A 22,882-nucleotide genomic window follows, 5' to 3' on the forward strand; every position below is an offset into this window, starting at 1 on the left:
TGTGGGTCTTGAAAATAGGCTAAACATGTAAAAAAGTATTGGTGAGGAAAGGCCAATTCATTGGTAAGTCATGTGTCCACACGCCTTGCAAAGTTCATCAGCCCATAACGTCTCAATACGATACGACATCAGCACCAATAATGATCCAAGGAAGAATCACTGTCAATCTGACACGGACAAAATTCGAAATGGAAAATCCAGTTAAGGCGCATTTACACACCGTGATTGACTCTTCGGAGTGGATGGGACTTGGGGGAAAACTGTCCGGCTGACGGGTAAAAGAGGACGTCGGCTTTCTCTTGTGTTGCACTTGATGTTTGACTGCGTTTGGAAAACTGTTCACTTTGTCAGAAACAAAGTAAGCGAACACTTTCAGCCGCTAGCAAGACGTCTCGTTAGCGATGCTAGCTTGGTTTAACACGCTGAGACATTGATGCTAGTATTAAGTGCCCTCGCGTTACTTCTTGGTGACGTCATTGTGATCCACAGAGTGTGAGATGCATGTAACGGTACAATATGTGATAACATTGTCGTGTCTGTATTTGACGTGACGTGCAAAGAGCTGCACGCTACGAGACCTTTGATTGACAGTGTGTCCTGTCAGTTCAGTATATTACATCACATGACATCACATGACATCACATCACATGTCATCCCATGACATCACATTACATCACATGTCATCTGACGCTTTTATCCACAGCGACTTACAACAAGAAGATTTCAACCATCAGGACACAAAGTCAGAAGAACAAGAAACAAGAAAGTGCGATTTCATCAAATAAGCCAGTTTACAACTTGCTGTAGATAAGAACCATTATAAGTCCAATGTAAGTGCTGCAGTTAGTTAGTGTGTTAGTGGAGGTAGAGTCTGAAGAGGTGTGTCTTTAGTCTGAAGATGTGAAGGCTCTCTGTGGTCCTGATGTCTTCAGAGACCTCCTTCCACCATTTAGGAGCAGGACAGCAAAGAGTGGAGATCTAGTCCAGTGTTTTGCTCTCAGTGAGGAGGAACAAGCAGTTCATCAGTATATGATCCATTAGGCACATTTTGTCCTTAAGGCTAAAGAAATTCTCCAAGATGGGATACAACAATCCGTAGTAGAGAATTTTCCAAACCATTTGAAAAATGTCTGACCGAGCTGGATCGACTAAGACATTTTCAGGTCAGAAGATGTCTGATCTGTGATCTTTACGTGCTTTACCAGCTGCACAATCCATCTTGGGGTGGATCCTAGTTCCTGCATCACGTCGACGAGGTGTCAGAATGAGGCTTTGCAAACAGCCTGATGTGAGGTGGAAGCTATAATGAATGATGGACTTAGATGATGAGGAACCTCTAACACTTAATCATCTGCTTCTACTGGAAACCAACCCCGTCATGCCATCCGGCCTGGTCAAGAAAGAGGACTTGTCCTCTAGAAGGAGATGGAGACCGGGATCATGCAACAACGGAACAAGTGGGTCCATGTGCATCAGCCCTGCAGAGCCCTGAGGTCAGCTGAGGTCAGCTGACCAGCTGCCTCTGAGCGTTCCTCGGCCGTTCCTTAAACCAAAGGAGACGTAGCGGCTCAGACTGTGGAACGCGTTGCGTCGTCTGCGCGTTCTGCGACGAGCCGTTCCACTTAAACTCGCCTTAAGACCCACGTGTTCACGTTGCCTTTGGCTGAGTTACGTCACCTGCATCGATCTTCTATGGGTTTGCCTTTTACTGTTTATTTTGATTTATTTATTTTGATTTTTTGCTTGTTTGTTTGTTTTATTGATGCTGATTGTTTTTGTCCTGTAAAGCCCTCCGGCCACTGGCCTTTAAAAGCGCTGGATAAATAAAAGTCACATTGACATTGAATGTCAATGGCGACCTCGTGGTTTTTGTGGACGATTTGGCCCCTAAAGGACAAGGTCATGAACTCAAAGATGAACTTTATTTATAGAATCCACAGCTGCTTGTGTTAGAATATTGTCTCTACTTATTCATTGCTGTACTTTCTGTTTTGTTACAAATCATTTACTTGTTTTGTAGGAATTATGTGCATTTACTGAATGTATATTTTATTCATATTTGAAGTAACTAGATTCACAGGTAAGGGGGGGGCTGAGGCACGGGGCTGGCGTTTGTATTGGACGGGACATCAGGACAGTCTTCTGACCTCGTGTCCCACTCGTCTTTATGGAACACGGTTGTATCTGTGGGAGTCAAAGAGAACACGAGTCTGGAGGGTTTTGTGTTGGAACCAACGTGTGAGTCACTGGAAGCGCACAAACGTATTGTGCTTCTCCCAAAGTGCAAACAAGTGGAAACAACATTACAGCGATGGGAACAACAGAACACAAACCAAAGAATGAAGCAGGAAGTCACCATCTGGCTCTCCAGCATCACCTGCTTCCACGAGCAGGTCCCTCAGGGGCCCTGAGCCCCATCAGGCTAAGTGAGGTCATTGGGCCACTCAGCACAGGTCACATGGTGCCCGTCAGGTGTCCTGCTCAGGGACACGGGGCAGCCAGGACTCCAACCAGCAACCTTGCGGTTCCCTCTGCACCACGTCAACCCCATCAGTGATATCTGATGGAGGACTAGTGACGAGTCCGCTATTGTACTAATACTGCAGTACAAGTTAAGGTCAAACAGCCTCTGCTACGTCAGCAAGGCCTCCATCATCGTCTGTGTGTGTCTGTGTGTGTCTGTGTGTGTGTGTGTGTCGCTGTGTGTGTGTGTGTGTGTGTGTCGCTGTGTGTGTGTGTGTGTCTGTGTCGCTGTGTGTGTCTGTGTGTGTGTGTGTGTGTGTCTGTGTCGCTGTGTGTGTCTGTGTGTGTGTGTGTGTCGCTGTGTGTGTGTGTGTGTGTGTGTGAGTGTCGCTGTGTGTCTGTGTGTGTCTGTGTGTGTCTGTGTGTGTGTGTGTGTCGCTGTGTGTGTGTGTGTGTCTGTGTCGCTGTGTGTGTCTGTGTGTGTGTGTGTGTGTGTGTGTCTGTGTCGCTGTGTGTGTCTGTGTGTGTGTGTGTGTGTGTCTGTGTCGCTGTGTGTGTCTGTGTGTGTGTGTGTGTGTGTGTGTGTCGCTGTGTGTGTCTGTGTGTGTGTGTGTGTGTCGCTGTGGGAACGCGCCTGCTGGAATCCGGCACATCAGTTGCCATAGAAACTGTGTTTCTATAATAGCATCAGTCTCTTTCGGTGTGTGTCTGTGTGTGTGTTTTAGTGGGTGTGTATGTGGGTCCTGCAGTATTCTATTTTTGTCACTTCCAAAAATAATAAAATTAAATGTTTAAAACTGTAGTAATAATAATCAGACTGTAATATAATTTATATATATATACATATATATACATACATACATATATATATATATATATGTATATATATATATACATATAACATACAGCGATATATATGACACATCTGCACATGTATGTGTGTATGTACATGTAATACATTCATGTGGTACTTTGCTGTGTTCTTCTAGTCTTCTGACCACGTTAACACTTCATGACATCACTCATCCGTGATGACAGCAGCGCCCACAGAGACGCCGTCCATCAGGGGGCTACGGGACCAACGCGGGGGTTAAGTGTCTCACGCGGGGACACGCGGGGTTAGCGTTACGCTCACTTTGTCAGGTGCACACAGGCAGCAGCTCAGGGTCTTAGACGTGGACGTGGTGGAGACCACCTGGAGGTCAGAGCATCAGAGCGGGGGGGACGATTCAAGTGACTGTAACGCTGGTCTGAGTACTGCTGGGATCCAAACACACAACCATCTGTGGTTCACAGAGGACGGTCCCAGTAAGAGAAGGAACCCAGTGGGCAGCAGGGGTGTGAGAGGTCGGAGGAGAACCGGCAGACTGGTTCCACACGACAGAAAGGCAACAGGAAGTCAAATAAGCATCTGTGAACCTGGGAGAAGACGGGCTACAGCAGCAGAAGACCACCCACATCATCTCATCATCAAGATGACGGTGCGTTCAGTGTACGTCACTGGCCTCCATGTCTCCACATCTCAATCCAGCAGACAAACCTGCAGTCCGTAATCTACATGGACTATAATAATCTAATCTAATCTGGATCTATGAGCAACGTTCCAACACCTTGTTCAAAGTACACCAGGAGTTCTGAAGAACAAATGGGTCCAACCTGCTACTGGCGAGGTGGACCTGATCATGTGACCAGTGAGTGTATAAACATATTTCAATATATAAAGAAATAGCAAATACATATCAGTAAATATATTTATTGATCTGAAATTGTTCATATTCAAACTTCAATGAAAAATATCAGCTGTCAATCTCTGTGTGTGTGTGTGTGTGTGTGTGTGTGTGTGTGTGTGTGTGTGGGGGGGGGGGGGGGGGCGTGAATGAGCGCGGCTCGGAGGAGGAGGGTCGCTGCAGCGCCTCCGTCAGTCGTTCAACAGTCGGCTCCATCAGCACCGGTCAGTCCGATGATGAAGATGATGAAGACGCTCCTTCAGCTCGGTGGTAAGAGAAAGATCTTGTCTTCCCGTTTCCTCCATCATGCCTCCATCTTCATCAGCTGCTCCCAGCGCGTGTGTGTGTGTGTGTGTGCGCGTGTGTGTGCGTGTCGGTGTACGGTGAGAAAAGACGCCGCGAAGTCAACAAATGTGACGGTTTGACGGTGATGAAGATGCAGCAAAAACAGCATCTTATCCCGTGCGCGTGCGTGCGGGCGTGCGCGTGCGTGTCTGTGCGTGCGTGTGTTGTCCACGGACACACGTGCACGACTCACACACCTGCACGCTGCCGTTAACTTGGCTTCCGGTAAGTAAATATAGAAACCACTGCGTCAGAGCGGCGGAGTGACGTAGTGACCCGGTGAACGCCGCATTCCACCACAGGGTTCATCTTCATCGTCATCATCGTCATCACGTTGCGGAGCTCCACCTGAGACACACGTGATCGAATTATTAGAACTTTTTGTACTTTAGTATCTTTTTGTTCATCACAAGTAGTAAAACCACTGAGGAAGAAATATTATTAATACTTTACAGAGTGACTAGTCGCCATTATATATTACAATTAAACATACGTATATATATATATATATATATATATATACATACATATATATATATATATATATACATACATACATATAGTATAATGCATGTATGTACAGCACGTATGTATTAACCTGTGTCCATCCTGACCTTCTGTTCGCCCCCACAGGTCTTGTGGCTCCTCGCGGAGGCCGGGCTGTCAGTGTGGAGCTGGCTTCCATTGCTCGGAAGGCCTGAGCAGAGCATCATGGGAGATGGAGGCGCCCTTCAGACGGAGGGCAACGCCCTCCTCAAGGCCGTCTTCCAGGGGAAGCTGCGGCTAACCCGCCTGCTTCTAGAGGGCGGAGCTTACATCAACGAGGGCAACAACCGCGGCGAGACCCCCGTGGCTGCTGCCTGCCTGGCGGGCTACGATGACCCGCTGACCCGGCAGAGGATGGTCCGGTACCTGCTGGAGAAAGGCGCCGACCCCAACATCCCCGACAAGGGCGGCCGCACGGCGCTGATGCACGCCTGCGCGGAGCAGGCGGGGAAAGAAGTGGTGACCCTGCTGCTGGAGAACGGAGCGGACCCCAGCCTGAAGGACTACGCCGGCTCCTCCGCCCTGGTTCACGCCATCAACCGGGGGGACCGCGACACCTTGCAGGCGCTGCTGGACGCCTGCAAGGCCAAAGGCAAGGAGGTCATCATCATCACTACAGACACCTCGCCCTCCGGCACAAAGAAGACCAAGCAGTACCTCAACGCCCCCCCCTCGCCCTGCATCGTGGAGAAGTCCCCCCCGGCCTGCATGTCGCCCTCCGAGGTGGAGATCGGCACTTCCTCGCCGGCGGAGGCGGAGGAGGGCGTCTTCAGCTTCGCGCTGGCCTCGGCCTTGCCGCTGCCTTCGGCCCGTCCTCCGGGAGAGAAGAGGCCGCCGCGCAAGCTTCTGAAGAGGCTGAACTCGGAGCCGTGGGGCCTGGTGGCGCCCTCGGCGCTGGGTGGGGCTCCTCCGGAGCGGGACGAGGAGGGGGGGCGCGACTTGGGCCGGACCATTGCCGAGTTCAACGGCCTCTCGGTCGCGGAGCAGTCAAGGCCCCTATTGTCGCGGCGACACAGCATTGAGACCCACGACCCCTGCTCCCCCAAGCTCATAGACCGGTCCTCCTCCGAGGACTACGGCGCCCTCTCCGGTTCATCCTGGGCCGACAAAGTCCAGCAGCACCAGATCTTGTACCGCAGGAACACAGCCCCGGAATCCCAGGAGAATGCTGGGGGGGCAGCGGCAGCAGCGGCCCGCGCTCTGATCCATCCCAAACTAACCCGGATGGAGCACTACGAGTCGGACACTCACCTTTGCCCCGAGTCCGGTCCAGGGTCCCCAGACTCGGGTCGGGTCTCGGTGGAGCGGCGACGGTACAACGCCTCCCCGCTTTCCCTGGTCACCAGCTCCTCCAGGGAGTCCCTGGAGAACATCCCCGGCTCAGTGTCGCCCAATCCCCTGCGCCGCCGTCCACCGGGGCTGCTGGAGCGCCGGGGGTCCGGGACTCTCCTCCTGGACCACATCTCGCACACCAGGCCCGGCTTCTTGCCGCCGCTCAACGTCAACCCCCACAGGCCCATCCCTGACATCCGGGCCAACGGCAGGCCCGGTGGCTCGCCCGTCCACGCCGGGCTCAAGCTGCTGGTCCCCGTGGCCCCCGCCTCACCCAAACGAGGCCCAGATTTCAAGACCAAGAAGAAGTTGACTAGGAGGCACTCCATGCAGACCGAGCAGATGAAGCAGCTCTCCACCTTCCGGGAGATCCTGGCCGAGAAGGTGGCAGAGGCCCATGGGGATTGATATCGGAGCAAAGCACAATAGGCAGCCTCGAAGACGTTTTAGGGGGGTGATCTACCGCATCATTGAAATCATGACCTCTGGTTCTGAGCAATCAACATAAACATCTAAAAGAAGAAATGTAGAAGTTCTGCCTCATGTTTTATCCCCTTTACCACCACATGACTCAGAGACTCTACAAGGACTCCGTTAATCTCTAAACTAGAACAGTCAAAACACAAACATCTGACTGAATCCCAAATGTTTGACAGTTTGAGGAGAATAAAACACATTTCCTGCCAACGATGGAGAATCCTCATTACATCACTGCAGACACAGTTTTAGAGGCACAATTTGCACTGAAGTCCATTTGACTCTAACGAGCCGGCGTCCTGATTGAAGAACGTGATGACGTGAAACTGCGTAACCATTGACACATCTACTCTCGCTTCAGTGTAAATCATGAGTGTTTTACAATTTTCAGGGGGCGTTTGAAACATCCCCCGACCACGGTTATGACCTTTAACTGTGGTGACGTTTAGAGCTGAACTTCAGTGAAACATGTTTTTTTTGCGTTTGTGAAATTCCAAAGAAGTTGTGCAGATGATTTGAGCCCAAACTTTGTGCGAGTGTCAAACACCTGTTACATGTACATACCTGAAGATGCATCTGTACTGTAACGTTGAGGATTAAGCACTTTGCGCCGGTCAACCTCTGGCGTGCGCTGAGGCCCGTTAAAGGAACCGGACCAGGTTCCGTTCCCACCGAAATCAGTTTCATCAGTGTGTCCAGGACAGACAACGCGGAGGAGATACGGAGTATAAAGAATTCCAGGTGCTAAACCAGCGCGGGAGCATTTTGATTGCCTCTATATGGCTCTCAGCTAGCTGCGCTAGCTGCTAAGCTGTCAGTGAGTTTGCGCTTTCAGTCATGATCATAACAAGTCTCTCTGAAATGAAAGAGTTCCGTTAGCTCAACGCTATGCTAGCTTTGCCGCTCACAGTGGAGCGGCCATCTTGGATTTGGAGGTCGGGGTTCATCCGACTACGTGGCAGAGTTCAACTGGCTAAAGCTGAATTGGATCTACGGCTTAACTGGACACACACAGGGAAACATTTATTACTGATAAAGTCTTAAAATGTTAACGGGAGGCGGGCTGATGGGGTTTAACCGGGAATGATGAAGGTTATTTTGGTATTAACCAGACTCAAACCGGTCTGAAGTGGAATGAAGCTGATGGACCCAGAAAGGACCATCTGAACTAAAGGAAACTTATGAACATCTTCTTCCTTTGCTGTGATTGTAACTCAAACTGTGGAATAAAAACCTTTGTTTCATGATCACGTTCAGATTTTGCAGCTCGTTGTTGCGCTCAGAATAAACGGCCTTCTGACCACCGGTTGGCTCCCGAAAACATGAAGAAAGTGCATTGGCCAGATGTGGAGACGTCAGAGAGGTCACAAGGCCGCATAGTGCAAGTCATTAATCAATCAATCCCAATCTAATTTTATGAATAGCTTTAATATTATTATTCTTTGAACATCAAATCAGCGACACAATCAATTAACCAATGGATTCCAGTCAGAAACAGCTGTAGATGTTCAAATATTTAATGAAGAAAAACAGTTGAAAACACATTTGAAAGTTTAATTTCAGAAAAAAACAAAAAAACAAAGTGGGAGAAAGTATTTACAGTTATCCATCAGTCATCCGTTATTGATCGGTCATCGGTTAACAATCAGACTGATTTGTTTTAAATTAAACTTTTCTGTTGGAGGTGCTACTAAAAACTACAAATCAATCAGAGTTCAATAAATCTATCTTGCTTTAAAATAAAGCTTTGTAGTTTGTATGTATAATGTTTCTACGTGTGGGGAGATATAAAAACACGTCTTATGATTATTTATCTGTAGTGAAGTAACATTATGTAACTGAGCTTTGGCAATAAGTGTCAAAAATGATTATTAGTTTAAAAAAACAAACGACTTCATTCTGTAAATGACATGGCAGTGTAAAGAAGGCGCACACACACACACACACACCTGTTCATTTCTTGAAGAACTTCTTGTTGAGGAGGAAGATGAGCAGGTTAACATTGACCTTCGCTTTCTCAAACATCTTCATCACTGCAACGCCTTCATACTGCAGCTGGAGCAGGTCCTAACAGGGACACACACACACCTCAGTGGCTAGCCGCTAGCTTTGGTCTCAGTGGCTAGCCGCTAGCTTTGGTCTCAGTGGCTAGCCGCTAGCTTTGGTCTCAGTGGCTAGCCGCTAGCTTTGGTCTCAGTGGCTAGCCGCTAGCTTTGGTCTCAGTGGGTCGCGTGCTTGTTACCTGGTACTTGAGGAGGACGTCTTCCATCTGGACTCCCAGGAATCGAGCTTTGATGCTGAAGCTTCCTTTCTGAGAAGCGGCCATGATGTCGAACACGACGTTCTTAAACCTGGAAAAGCTCCAATGAGTCACTAACGCCACACGAGTTGTGTGTCTCTTACTGTGTAGATGGGAGCTCCTCTATCTCCAGCAGCTGTTGTGTGGTTGTGTGTCTCTTACTGTGTAGATGGGAGCTCCTCTATCTCCAGCAGCTGTTGTGTGGTTGTGTGTCTCTTACTGTGTAGATGGGAGCTCCTCTATCTCCAGCAGCTGTTGTGTGGTTGTGTGTCTCTTACTGTGTAGATGGGAGCTCCTCTATCTCCAGCAGCTGTTGTGTGGTTGTGTGTCTCTTACTGTGTAGATGGGAGCTCCTCTATCTCCAGCAGCACTCCCTTCTCCTGCAGCCGGGCGGCGCTGTAGCTCAGAACAAGAATCTTCTTCTTCCCTTTGCTCTCTGCCGTCTTCTTGTTGGTTGATTTACTGCAACACACAATGACAACGTTTGACCTTTGACCTGTGTGTGCGGGCACATGGTTTTGCAGATTCACGTCACCACCTGTCCGTCCTCACCTGTTGGTGGTCAGGTTGTCCAGACAGGAAGTGATGTAATCCCTGTAGTAGTCCACCTGTTCGCTGTGGAAGCTGCTCTTCGCCTGCAGGCTGCCGAGTGTCTGGCGGAGCTTCTGTAGCTCCGCCCCCCGACGCTGGCGGTGTAGACGCTGCTGACGGATGTCCTGTCGGGGGAGAATATTAAACTTTAAATCAAACACTCTGCAGAAAGAAGTAGAAAAAGGTATTTTTGTTGCAATCATTAGTTCCCCACTGGAAATATTTATTAGATGAAGTGTCTGATTCAACATCTGGAGTAATAAAATACGATAAAGTAGGCGAGGAACCGCCGCTGTGAAGATCAACCAACAGGAAGTGCGCGTCCGGTCACCTTGGCGATCATCCGAAGGATCTGGTCTTCAGCTTTTGGCGGCCTCAGGACCCCGAGTCCCTCCAGGCGACGGAGGCACCTCAGGATCCTCCTCTTCTTCTCCTCCAAACTCAGGTTGCCGTTAGCGACCAGCGACTGGTTCCTCTTCATCTTCTCTGGGGTGCGAGCGTCCTGCTGAGCTCGCCGCTGGACCAGCCAATCGTGGCAGGCTTCCTGGGGAGGAGGAGTGAGGTTCAGGTGTGGTATGTGGATCCATGTGAAGCCCTCCCTGTGTGTGTGTGTGTGTGTGCGTACCTGGTCATGTGACACAGATCCTCTCAGGATGTCACCCAGAGAGTCACCTGACTGAGTCCTGATGACATCGATGATCAGCTGCTTCGTGCTGAAGAAAAAGAACGATAAAAATATCGCGAATAAACCAAAACTATTTAGTGAGAATCAGGAGCTGATGCGTCTGAGCGCTGAAGCTCCGTACAGCAGGTGGCGCCAACTCACCTGAGCAGCAGTCCTCTGGCGTCTGGTTTGTCGTTGGACTCGTTGAAGATGTCAAACTTGTTGGTGAGAGTCAGAGAAACCTCCATCTTGCTGCTCTGAGACAGACCGGACTCTGATCCTGGATCAGCTAGAGGAGACTCACCTGAGGAGCAGAAAGCACAGTCAGACCGGTTCTCACAGGTAGGAAGAGGAGCACTGATGAGTGGTATCAGCAGTAGCAGTACCAATGAGGTCCTGCAGGGTGGGAACGGATCCCAGGTCTTTCAGGAGCAGTCTGAGGGGGTCTGAGGGGTCCGGACACAAAACCTCCTGGTGGTCCAGCAACAGCTAAACAAACAACAACAGAGGATTTAGTTGATATGGACCTTACAGCGGCATTAGAGACCTGCATGCACTGGGTTTAGATCTTTCCACAGGAGGCTTCTACACCGACGGGGTGTTTAGACCAAGTCCAGGTCTAGTACGAAACCAGGACCAGGTTTATAGAGTCAGACCAGGGCCCAACACACACCTGGTGGGTGTTGATCAGCTCGCTGATGGAGATATAGACGACAGGTTTGTTGAGGATCAGAAGCTCAGAGTATTCGTCCATGTTGAACCGCTCCTCTGGTTCCGGAACATCACAAACGCTCAACAGGAAGTTCCTGTCCAAACACACAGAAACAGGAAGGAAGTTCCTGTCCAAACACACAGAAACAGGAAGGAAGTTCCTGTCCAAACACACATAAACAGGAAGGAAGTTCCTGTCCAAACACACATAAACAGGAAGGAAGTTCCTGTCCAAACACACATAAACAGGAAGGAAGTTCCTGTCCAAACACACATAAACAGGAAGGAAGTTCCTGTCCAAACACACATAAACAGGAAGGAAGTTCCTGTCCAAATACACATAAACAGGAAGGAAGTTCCTGTCCAAACACACAGAAACAGGAAGGAAGTTCCTGTCAAACCCCACAGAAACAGGAAGGAAGTTCCTGTCCAAACACACATAAACAGGAAGGAAGTTCCTGTCCAAACACACAGAAACAGGAAGGAAGTTCCTGTCCAAACACACAGAAACAGGAAGGAAGTTCCTGTCAAACCCCACAGAAACAGGAAGGAAGTTCCTGTCCAAACACACAGAAACAGGAAGGAAGTTCCTGTCCAAACACACAGAAACAGGAAGGAAGTTCCTGTCAAGCAGGCTGGATTTGAGTAGTCGTCTATCTAAGTCTATTCCTTACCACCTTTCCTTGACCTCTGAGGAAAATGTCACAGGGTCAAGGAAAGGTGGTTAGGAGAGTTGATGAGGAGGTAGGTAAAAACATGGCGGTGTTTAGTCAACTTCCACTAAGCTGCGTAGTTGTGATGGACGGAGACGCTAGTTAGTGACGTCAGTTTAAATAACTCCCCAGGGGTCATTTCTGGTCGAATGGCGCATTCATGCTCGACGCGACGGAGAAGGGGAGTGGCCTATCACGCTCAAACAGATCAACCTCCCGCGTCGACCGTGGAAGACGTAGCGACTCTGTGCCTGTTGTGGAAGTTCTACTTACGTGAGAGCATCATGTGTTTGTACCACACAGCATCCTACTCCACCGCCTGCACGTGGTGCTTCTCTGCGGAAGCTACCGCCCGTCCAGGCGGCTCTTTAGGACCACACACACGTTATCATTGAGCAGACGTCCTTAATATGGAGCAGCAGCGTGTCCTTAAACTACAGTTACTTTGCACTCCAGTGTTCTACAATCAGCGCAGTGACGGGACGTGGTGAAAGGCGCGTATGGTTGTTTGTTCCCGGACTATTCCCACCCGCCACAAGCTCCAACAGGAGGTTTCCGTTTGTTTGGCTCTGACCTGAACCTGCGGTGGGTCTGGCTGATGTACTGGTTCAGAGCCCTCACGTGGTACCCGTCTCCGTGGAAGTGCTTGTTGGCGGCGGCGTGCTGCAGCGTGCGGGCCACCGAGCCCAGGATGTGGCGCTGCTCCGGCTGCAGGGCCGAGCCGGCGGAGCGATCCACAACGTCGAACCCGTCCGGGGCCACGATGGCCGGGTTCATGTAGCGGTAGTAGACCAGGTTACCAACAATCTGAGGGGGAGGAGGGAGGGAGACAGTGATGAGCCACTGGGGGCCGGTGGTTGGGGCTTGGTCTAATGCCTGGAACGTACCTTGTAGAGCTCGTCCTCGCTGGCTTCTGGGAACTTTTCCCTCAGCGCGTCTCTGAGAACCTTCGCTGTGTAACGCAGCCCGTAGCTAGGAGACACAATTCACTTTATTTTGTAAAGCCCAAAATAATTTGCCTCAGAGGGCTTTACAGTCTGCACACATGTGACCTCTGACCCCAAACCCATCGGCAGAGGAAAAACTGATGGGGGAAAAAGGGAAGAAACCTCAGTGAGACACAGAGGTATGGATCCAAATCCAGGTCAGAAGGTTTGTTCATCTGGAAAACAGATGTGAACTTGAAAGTTTACGTTTTGTTGTTGGACATTGAAAAATACAACAATGTATTCAAAATAAAAATGAGTGGACGAAAAATATTTTTGGGGTGAATATAGTTTTGACTCAGCTCTATTTTTTTTGGAATAAAATATATTTTTTCAATCTTCACTTAAATATATTGTTTGATATTCACTATTTTTCAGTTGTAGATTTTATATTTTCAGATTTTTCCCCGCATTTGGATCTTTTTAGGGGGCGGAGCATCAACTGGGAGGGGCTTGTAATAATGAGTGACAGCTTCCTCAACCGCATTGCCTTAAGACTTAAGCCTAGTTTATGCTTCTGTGTTTTCAGAGAAACGCAAGGACACGCACACGCAAGGGGCTGTTGCGTGTGCGTGTCCTTGCGTTGACCCATTTTTCTAGACCAGCGTGTAAAGCGGCGCAGCCTCCTGCAGCGCCAGGCTGTGATTGGTCTGCTGACTACGTCCTTTAGAGTCTCACGTCTCCGTTTCCACAGCACAATACGGCCGTTATTAAAAGGAAGAACGTTTACGAGAGAACGGATCAGATTGAAGAGCTTTTGTGGGAAGAAATGCGTAAATATGAGCACTTGTTCTGGAGGTGAATCGCTCTGCAACACACGCAAGACTTTACAACCAGGAAGTGAAACCAGTGCGTCGACGCGAAAAGACGCAGAAACACGCGGCGGCCTTCAGGGTAGCTGGTGGAGGTGAACGGGTGGAGGCTTACGGTAGCTGGTGGAGGTGAACGGGTGGAGGCTTACGGTAGCTGGTGGAGGTGAACGGGTGGAGGCTTACGGTAGCTGGTGGAGGTGAACGGGTGGAGGCTTACGGTAGCTGGTGGAGGTTGGAGGTGATGGCCTGGAGGACTCGGTCCGTTAGGTTCTTCAGGTTGACGATGGCGACATCGATGCGTCTCTGCACCTCAGGGTGACTCAGGGCGTCGGCAGGTGAGACCTCGTAGGGCAGAGAGCTGAGGGGACACCGACAGGAGAGACAGGTGAGACAGGTAAGGCTTCATCACGGTCTCCACAACGAACACAGCTGACCCAGACCGCACAGACATCTACGGCACCTCTTGTGTCCCGTCTGGGTCTCGGTCTGGTTGATCCAGGTCTTGTAGACCTCCACCGGGTCGGTCCTGATGCAGAGGGTCCGGTCCAGCAGGACCCCCTTCAGTGCCGGACCCAGAGTCTCCCGTAGGCTGTTCTGACCGCGGGCGTGTCGGTAGAAGTTCACCAGCATGCGGATGACGGGGGGGTTCCCTGTGACCACGTCCTGAGGCCGCTCCACCTTCAGGCTGACACGTCACAAGGGGGGTCAGTGTGTCTCACCTGATCGTGTCTCAGGCTCAGTGTGTCTCACCTGATCTCGTGTCTCAGGCTCAGTGTGTCTCAGGCTCAGTGTGTCTCACCTGATCTCGTGTCTCAGGCTCAGTGTGTCTCACCTGATCTCGTGTCTCAGGCTCAGTGTGTCTCACCTGATCTCGTGTCTCAGGCTCAGTGTGTCTCACCTGATCTCGTGTCTCAGGCTCTGGGTGAAGAGCTGCAGCAGCAGGAAGGCCTCTCTGCTGTCAGAGCCGTAGTTGAACAGACTGAAGACCAGCATCTCCATGAAGGAGGTGGAGCGGCTCTGAGGCATCAGGAAGATCAGCTGGGCCAGGTACAGGGGCTGGGTCTGCAACCATAGCAACAACACACCTGGGTACTACAGGTGTGTGTCTCACCAGCAGCAGGTGGAACAGGTGCTCTGTGTGTGTGTGAGAGACTCACCTGCAGCAGGTAGAACAGGTGCTGGTAGGCCTCCAGTTGGCCCCTCCTCTCTTTGCTGAGAGCCTTCAGTCCTTTACTTCTCTCCAGGTCCATCATGTCTGACAGCTGCTCCTTGTTCTTCTTGGTCAGCTTCTTACAATGAGACACCACTTCCTGTCAGAGAGAGACGTGTTGATGAGGACAGACTCCAGCGACGTGGGACGCCGGTGTGTAGCGGAGCGTCACCTGCAGCGTGGCTCTGTTCCGGACCAGGAGGCCGATCTTCAGGTCCATCACGTCCAGGTCCGCCTCCAGCTGGTGGTTGAAGCGGATGCTCCTCACCACCTCCTCCCTCAGGCGCAGTTGCTCCGCCTCCTCTCTGATGTCAACGTCGCCCAGGTCGAGCAGGTGAACAAACTTCCTGACCACGGATAGGGGGGGCGTGGCCGAGTGCACTGAGACAGGAGGGAGCGAGGTCCATCAGAGCTGTGACCAATCACAGGCGCCGGCTGGTCAGCACCTCGTTAGTCCACTCACCCAGCATCCTGTACTCTTCGCGTGCTCTGTTGGCTCTGAAGAAGGCCTGGATCTTCACCACAGCCCCCACCTGTGGACAGAGGTATGCAGGCCGTCCTCAGGCCGGTTCCCAGTGAGAAACCAGTTCGGTGTGGATGCGAGAAACTCACGTGACGTCTTAAGAAACTCAGGCGAGCTTGATACTTCCTCCTTGCCGACCACATCTTCACGAAGGACTGGATCTGTGAAGAAAAAAACCGACTTTAACGCTTGACCTCTGACCTCTTTGTTAACCGGTCAGTGAAGCTTCAGAGGTCAAGTGACAACAGGAGGAGAGCGAGTAACGGAGCCCCTCCAGTTCGTCACGATGCGTTCAGGCTCTGGGTTCTAGTGACGGCGATTTCAGAATCAGAAGCCATTTATTGCCACATATGTTAAACGTAGATGAATTGGACTTGGTGCGTTGGTTCAATATAAGAAGAATAAAATAAAAGAATTCGGGGCGTTACCTTGACAACGGCTCTCCAGTTTCTATAAAGAAACTGCAGCCGGTGCTTGTAGGCCTCCCGCTGGACAAACCTCCTCCAGTGGGACTGAGGAACGACCAGTTCACATTAGTTAGTTTGATCCAGTGTGGACCAATAAACATAATCTGATATAATAAACACCACCTGGATGGTGATGACAGCAGGCGTCTGACTGCTGAGGAAACGTCGTCGGGCGTCCAGCTTCCTCCTGAGCAGGAAGCCTCGACTGAGCGCCTGCAGGCGGGTGACGAGGGCGTCTCTGCTCCTCCAGAGGCCGCTGCGGGCGTGCGAGTTAGAGACGCTGCGGACGACTTCCTGTAGGGGTCACATGACATCACAGGTCACTGCAGGTAGGACTCTACCCTCAGGTGCGTGTGTGTGACCCCTGACCCTCAGGTGTGTGTTTGTGTGTGACCCCTGACCCTCAGGTGCGTGTGTGTGTGACCCCTGACCCCCAGGTGCGTGTGTGTGACCCCTGACCCCCAGGTGCGTGTGTGTGACCCCTGACCCTCAGGTAGGTGTGTGTGTGACCCCTGACCCTCAGGTAGGTGTGTGTGTGACCCCTGACCCTCAGGTAGGTGTGTGTGTGACCCCTGACCCTCAGGTGCGCCTCACCTGTATCTGGTGGCGGTCCAGGAACACGCTGTTGTTCACAAAGCCGCTGGGTTCCTCCCAGCTTCCCTCCAAGCGGCTCAGGTGCAGGAAGAAGAACAAGCCGTCATCCAGCTGGACTCGAACCCACGGACTTCTGTTGTCTCCTGAACACACAGCCACAGTTGTAGATGTTTGTTGTTGTTGTTGTTGTTGTGGCGGGGATGAAGGGGGGGGGGCGTACCTGACAGTGTCCTGGCCCTCATCAGACTGTACAGCTCTCTCTGGTAGTCTGCAGCGCAGGAAGGAACCACGGCCTGCAGGCCGACCTCAGGGAGGCTCAGGACCCGCAGAGTCTGGTTCACCTTGTTCTCCTTCACCGCCTGGTTCACTGCAGCTAGTGCGAGACACACTGACACACACACACACACCAATCAAAACCGATCAATCAGGTGACGCCGTGATCAATAAATCCTCTCTGCAGAACTCACTCTTCAGAGTTCTCTGACTCTGCTGATTGGCTCTCCTCACTGCCTCCTGGATATCAGCCAACCACAGCTCAGCTCCTGGGTCTCTGCTCACCTGATTGGACAGAAGCCGCTCAGCTTTAAAAAGGAAATCCTCGATGGCAAACATCACAGTTGTGCTTCCAGAGTGAGGCGTCGGTTTGAATCCCTGTGGCTACTGTACGGACTGCAGGTCCATAATGAATAGAGCCTCCATCATGTCACAGCACACAGTCTGAGTTTGTGTACTCAAACCATGTTGTCCATACTTCATCAAGAACATGCTCAGGGGTTGTCTGGGAATGGAACACCACACCCCTACAGGACTTCCTGCCCTTCTAGTGTGCACCACGTGAAGAAGCTCTGACCAGCTACCTGCGCTTTGTGCTGCCGCGCGCTGGTCAGCAGTGTCAGGTATCTGCAGGCGTTCGAAGGTAAGACCTCCTCCACACCACAGGAGGGCAGCAGCAGCGCAGACAGCAGCTTCTGAGCGTCTCCTCTAACCAGCGCCTTGTTAACCAGACCCACAGTCAGCAGCTCTGGAGGTCAGGAAAAGGTCAAGCAGAGGTCAGAGGTCACAAAGGGGTCACATTGTGCAGTGTGTGTGTTACTTACGTTGGTGTTCGTCCTGCACAGAGTTGTTGACCGAGTGGATTCCTTCCTGCAGCTGATTCCAGGTCAGCAGATCTCTGCTCACCTGCTGCTTCACACTAACCAGGTGCTCAAAGTACCTGCCAATGACATCATAGGGAGTGGCCAAAAATCCACATCACCGTACTGAGAAAGAATCTGACGGAATGTGACGCTGTTGCTTTTCCAAGTAAACACATTAATTCATTGACCCCGAAAAAGACCTGAACAGCTGTTTGCCGCTCGCTGCAACTGGCCGGCGAGTTAGCACGTTAGCTTGTTGTGGCTGCTAGTGTCGCCACCAGAGTGTTTGTTGTGGTTATTCATTGTTGTTATAAAGTTATAACCATGACTGAATCTCAACACATTAAGACAAGTAGCTCCGACCGCTCGGCGATGACGTGGACACATAAATCCAGTCAGTTGTTATGGTGTAACACCGTGAACGGTATTCATAGCGTACGGATATCTTATGCCGGTATAGCGCCCAGCCCTATGACATCATCCTCATCGCTAACTGGACTGGGATCACCTGTGAGCTCAGGCGCGTCTCACCTGTCCATCAGCGAGGGGTCCACATCAGAGAGTCCTGCTGACGGACTGACCAATGAACAGCCAAACCGCTGCAGATGTCCCGCCTCCACCGCCTGATTGATGAGAGCGACGGCCGACAGCATCTCCACAGCAACAAACAGCTCCTCCTGCTGCAGCTCCCCCTGGTGGGTGGATATATATATATATATATATATATATATATATTATAAATATATAATCTGATGTATTATAGACTAACCAGAGGAGCTCACTGGACATTGAGAGGACCTCATGTAGCCTCATGTAACCTTCTCAAGAAGAACTCAGGAGCCAAACGCATCCCCAGTTCTGGAGTCTTTTTTTTTTTAAACCACTTCTCAGTCATTTTTATTTCATGTGTGTGCATGAAACACTGTTGAGTCGCTTATAAAAAGCTGAAGTTACTGAATTGTTGTGTATGTTGTGTTACCTTGTGTCTTAAGCATTATTGTTGGTTTTAATTCAAATGCAGCTAATTGAATGTAAGAAAGGAGTATTTCCTTTGTAGCATCGTCGGTTTGGTTTAGCATTGTGTTAGCATACGGTGATATTCTATATGTATATTACTATTTTATATATTTGCAATAAACATTCTCCTCGGTTTGGGTCGCGGCTCGTCAGCAGGTGTATCTGCAGGTGTACCTGGGCGCTCTGTCTCTGCAGCAGCTGCAGCTCTCTGTGATAGAGACTCGCAGCCGATGGAAACACTTCAGGAAGCTCGAGGTCAGAGGTCATCAAGCAGCTGACAGTGTGCCGGGGGTCACTGAGACGCAGCGAGGCGTTAACACTCTGCACCGCTGCATGTACTGACACACACACACACACACACACACACACACACACACACACACAAACAGGCGTCAGCGTGGGCGCTGCAGCGGCGCTGAAGGGGTCTCAGCGTGTGTGACTCACTGGTTCGGGCCCTCTGGGCGTCCTGGTTGGCGACAGTCACACCCTCCTGCAGCTCATTAGGCTCCAGAGGATCCACACAGCCGTCTTTCTGGGGTCAGAGGTTAAACCTGTTGTCTCAATGCAACGTTTATAGGCACACACGCACACGCGCGCACACACACACACACACACGTGTACAAGTACTCCTATGTGTGTGTAGGAGTACAATACTTGGAGCAGTACCTGGGCGTTCTGCTGGCGGTCTGCTGACAGCTGGTCCAGGTACCAGGGCCCGTTATCAGTGCGGAGGCCCCTCAGGGCCAAACATGGCCGCTGCAGAGCGGCGAGCAGAGCCCGTTCATCTGCAGAGTCCAACGCCTCATCTACCTGCTCCACCGCGGAGCGCACTGACGAGGCCAGGGATCAAACCACCCGCATCAATCCGCGATGATCAGTAATAATCAGCGATGACGTCATACGCTCGGAGACTCACCGTTGACCATGTTGATGTTTTCCTGGATTTCTCTCCGAGTCAGAAACTCCTCGTAGATCTCCTTCTGCTCCTGATGTACCCTCTGAAACACACACACACACACATGAATAATAAGTCAAAAGTGGGAGGGACCGGGTCGAGTGCTCCGATTGGTCCTCTCACTAGATTGACTGCCTGCTCCTTCTTCCTGGCTCTGGCCTGGTGCAGAACCTCCTGGTAGAAGCTCATCAGCACCTCCTGCAGGTCTGAAATCAGCGCGTTGGGGTTCCTCAGAGCCGCCGCCGTGACCTCCACCTGACCTTTTTCCACCGCCTCGTTGATGGCGATCACCGCCGCATGGCCTGATGGGAAACGCAGTTAGTCTCCTCCCCGTCTTGGTGACCTCTCGGCCAATCGGCTCGCCTCAGTCTACCTGCTGCCTCGTCCTCCGACAGCTCATTGGCCAGAATCCCTCCGATCTTGTTGAAGGCCGGCATCTGGATCCCATATTTGTCCAACTCAGACTTCATGTTGTCAATCTCCTCCTCTGCAACACACACACACGTCTGAGTACCTGTCTGTCTGTAGTGTCTGCCCTACAATCACCCCCCGAAGACCACTGTACTGTGAGGACACATATTCACCTGTGAACTTGACCTTTCCGTAGAGGTCGTGGATCTGAGGTGCCAGACCCAATCTGTACAGGTACAGGCTGCAGAGAGAGACAGACAGGTGAGAGACAGAAACACAGGTGGAGGGACGGACAGGGGACAGACAGAGGACGGACAGGGACGCTCACCTGAGTGCGTGGATGCAGTAAACTGCTCTCGGCATGTTCTTCTTGTCGTACACGTCCGTCGTTTCTGGATGAAAGATCTGAAAACAACAAGCTGTGATCAAGACACCAGTACTCGGACCAGTACTCGGACCAGTGCTCGGACCAGTGCTCGGACCAGTGCTCGGACCAGTACTCGGACCAGTACTCGGACCAGTGCTCGGACCAGTGCTCGGACCACTAACCGCTGGCAGGCCGAGTGTCGTCATGGCGATCCTCCAGTGGTTGATGTTGTCAGTGTGACGGAACTGAAGACCCACAGCCTGATTGGATGAATAAAAGCTGATTATTGACAGGCTGCTGTGTGTGGTATCTGGTACCAGAGCTGATCCAGGACCAGGTACCGGTAGTTAGTGGTGTTAACATGTGTGGGGAAGGGTTGTGTGTGCGTTTCAGTAGCCGTGTCCCAAAGTCGCTCGGCTGCATCCTTCAGGACGCTGAGACCCGTCTGTCCCAAACCGCCGTCCTTCGAACGCAGTCGAGGGACGCAGTCCTCCAGGAGCCGTTTGGAGGACACATCTGATCTGTCCTTTGCGGACCAGCATATCCCAGCATGCAGTGCGGGCCGACGAGGATTTAAGTTATTCAGGACGGAGGCGGGTGATCCGAGTTCACTTTAAATGTAACGTTAACTAATAGAATTCACTCCGATATACCGATAGAAATGTTCTAATATAGAAAATAACATCACATCTTAGTTTACGTGACGTTGGTAACCGATGGTTTTAAATGCACATAAGACGCAGGAACAAAGTGCTCTTAGTGACGACGTTAACTCTCAGCCTGAAATATATCATGCTCCGGATTAAATAAAATATGAAGTTTATCTTCTTTATCTGTACTTTATAAGTCTTTCAGCTTTTACTGTCAAGCAGCAGGTTGCTTGGCAACGGGGGCGGAGGAGGTAAAGCTGATGATGCAAGCAGGAAGTCCCCCGTAGGACAGACCGTCCCATTTGTTTAGTTCAGCCTACGCGGTCGTTGGAGGACGCAGCCCAGGTAGACCAGAAGGCTGCTGAAGGCTGCAGGCTACAAGGATGCAGCCTAGCGACTTTCAGACACCGCTAGAGTGTGTATACGTGGTACTATGTGTGTGTGCTACTGTGTGTATAGGCGTGTGTGTGGTACTATGTAGACGTGCGTGTATGGTACCTGGTACCGGAGCTGATCCGGGTCGTAGATCTTCTTTAGGCTGACGGCCTTCGGGGCGAAGCGATGACCCAGCTTAGCCAGAACCACTCCGTTCCTCAGCGTCTCCTCCAGCTCCACAGGAGCAGGAAGCTCCGCCCCCAGACACGCCTCCATCCACCTGAGAGAGGATGTCATCAGTGATGGAACATGTGAAACCTCACCATGGGCAGACATGAGCCTCCAGAGGAGAAACAGCAGGGTGGATCAGGAGGACCAGGTCTACAGTGGACATGACTGACCTCTTAGCCTCCTCCAGCCTGCACAGGTACTGATAGGCCACATTCTGGACCCTCTGCTCATCCATCTGCTCTGCTGTGAGGCGCTCATCTGTGACACACACACACACACACACACACACACACACACAGTATGTACATGAAGAATAAATAATCCACGTCTCGTCTCCTTCGGTTTAACGGTAGATGAATTCATCTCAACACGCACATATGATCAGTTCAAACACGCACGTGACAGATCAATAAGCGGACGGCAGCGTTCACACGAAGAAGCAGCAGTTTGACTCACAGCGCGCGCAGCAGTCCGCCATGTTGTCTCCGTGTCTCCGTCCCCCCGCGGTGAATGAAGCTGGAGTCACTTCTCCCCGTCTTTCAATTCAAACTGTAAGAACAAGTGTCCCACTCGGCTGCTCGTCCGGTTCCACCGTTACCCGCCCGCCGCTTGGAGCTGCTTCCGGTGGGAAGTTTGAAAAGCTCCCGCCGCTCTCTGATTGGCCGAACGACCATGCTGGAATGTTGTGACGCAGTTGAATGTGTTCTGTGTATTTTGTGGGTTTAGGGTTAAATGGACATTTATGATAACTGTATTCATTGTAAAAATGATAAAAGCATCATATATCATATAGCATTCACTAATTATTCCCTTTATTCCCCTTTTTCTTTTAAATTTCTCACTCGTGTCCTTCGGATCGGCCTCGCCCCTCGTATTGCCATGGCAACCTCGCAACTGGGTTAGCACGTAGCACATTAGCTAGCTGCTTCAATAAAGACGTCATCGCGTCAGTTTGCATCAGACAGCTTCACACCCATAGACAGCGGTGTCGAGTTACTTAAGTAGAAAGTTTGTGTATCTATACTTTACTCAAGCTGACTCACCCACCAGATGGCGCTGTTAGCTTAGCTTTAGCTTTCAGCTTAAAACTTGCGTTTGAATAAACACGCTGATTACATATGAATGTCAATTTAAGATACTCTGAGTGGTTTTTGATCATATTACATGGTCTTCGTCTTATAATATACTAAATGGCCATTGAGAATTAAAGGTTTTGCCAATATGTTCCTGCTTTGTCTCAAGACATCGTGCACCTGTTTGTGTTGTAGTTCTGTTGACCA

General features: G+C 50.9%; 2 protein-coding genes across 3 annotated transcripts; one reads left to right on the forward strand and one right to left on the reverse strand.

The window, feature by feature from the left end:
• Positions 1 to 4,328: 4,328 nt before the first annotated feature.
• Positions 4,329 to 8,138, forward strand: ankrd34a (ankyrin repeat domain 34A). The gene is made up of 2 exons (XM_040166085.2): positions 4,329 to 4,460; positions 5,169 to 8,138. Exon 2 carries the CDS (start codon positions 5,247 to 5,249, stop codon positions 6,819 to 6,821), a length of 1,575 nt encoding a protein of 524 aa, XP_040022019.1. The 5' UTR covers positions 4,329 to 4,460; positions 5,169 to 5,246; the 3' UTR covers positions 6,822 to 8,138.
• Positions 8,139 to 8,391: 253 nt separating this feature from the next.
• iqgap3 (IQ motif containing GTPase activating protein 3) lies at positions 8,392 to 22,275 on the reverse strand. Of its 2 annotated transcripts, XM_078094235.1 has the most exons (38): positions 22,059 to 22,275; positions 21,773 to 21,860; positions 21,495 to 21,651; positions 20,529 to 20,606; positions 20,308 to 20,384; positions 20,153 to 20,220; positions 19,942 to 20,055; positions 19,692 to 19,870; positions 19,530 to 19,611; positions 19,280 to 19,443; positions 19,058 to 19,145; positions 18,788 to 18,951; positions 18,128 to 18,288; positions 17,558 to 17,673; positions 17,318 to 17,481; positions 16,928 to 17,018; positions 16,681 to 16,848; positions 16,461 to 16,603; positions 15,990 to 16,160; positions 15,828 to 15,911; positions 15,489 to 15,560; positions 15,340 to 15,409; positions 15,049 to 15,257; positions 14,824 to 14,976; positions 14,565 to 14,728; positions 14,127 to 14,351; positions 13,884 to 14,024; positions 12,756 to 12,840; positions 12,443 to 12,675; positions 11,118 to 11,250; positions 10,831 to 10,933; positions 10,607 to 10,748; positions 10,406 to 10,493; positions 10,112 to 10,324; positions 9,742 to 9,905; positions 9,526 to 9,651; positions 9,133 to 9,241; positions 8,392 to 8,957 (listed from the first exon to the last, which is right to left on the reverse strand). In XM_078094235.1, exons 1-38 carry the CDS (start codon positions 22,078 to 22,080, stop codon positions 8,844 to 8,846), a joined length of 4,923 nt encoding a protein of 1,640 aa, XP_077950361.1. In that variant the 5' UTR covers positions 22,081 to 22,275; the 3' UTR covers positions 8,392 to 8,843. The 2 variants fall into 2 exon arrangements, with proteins under 2 accessions (XP_077950361.1, XP_077950360.1); XM_078094234.1 differs by having other exon boundaries at positions 20,308 to 20,606; positions 22,059 to 22,232.
• Between the last annotated feature and the right edge of the window lie 607 nt (positions 22,276 to 22,882).

The sequence above is a fragment of the Gasterosteus aculeatus genome, chromosome 20 (genome assembly GCF_964276395.1).
Source record: "Gasterosteus aculeatus chromosome 20, fGasAcu3.hap1.1, whole genome shotgun sequence".
Classification (NCBI taxonomy): domain Eukaryota; kingdom Metazoa; phylum Chordata; class Actinopteri; order Perciformes; family Gasterosteidae; genus Gasterosteus; species Gasterosteus aculeatus.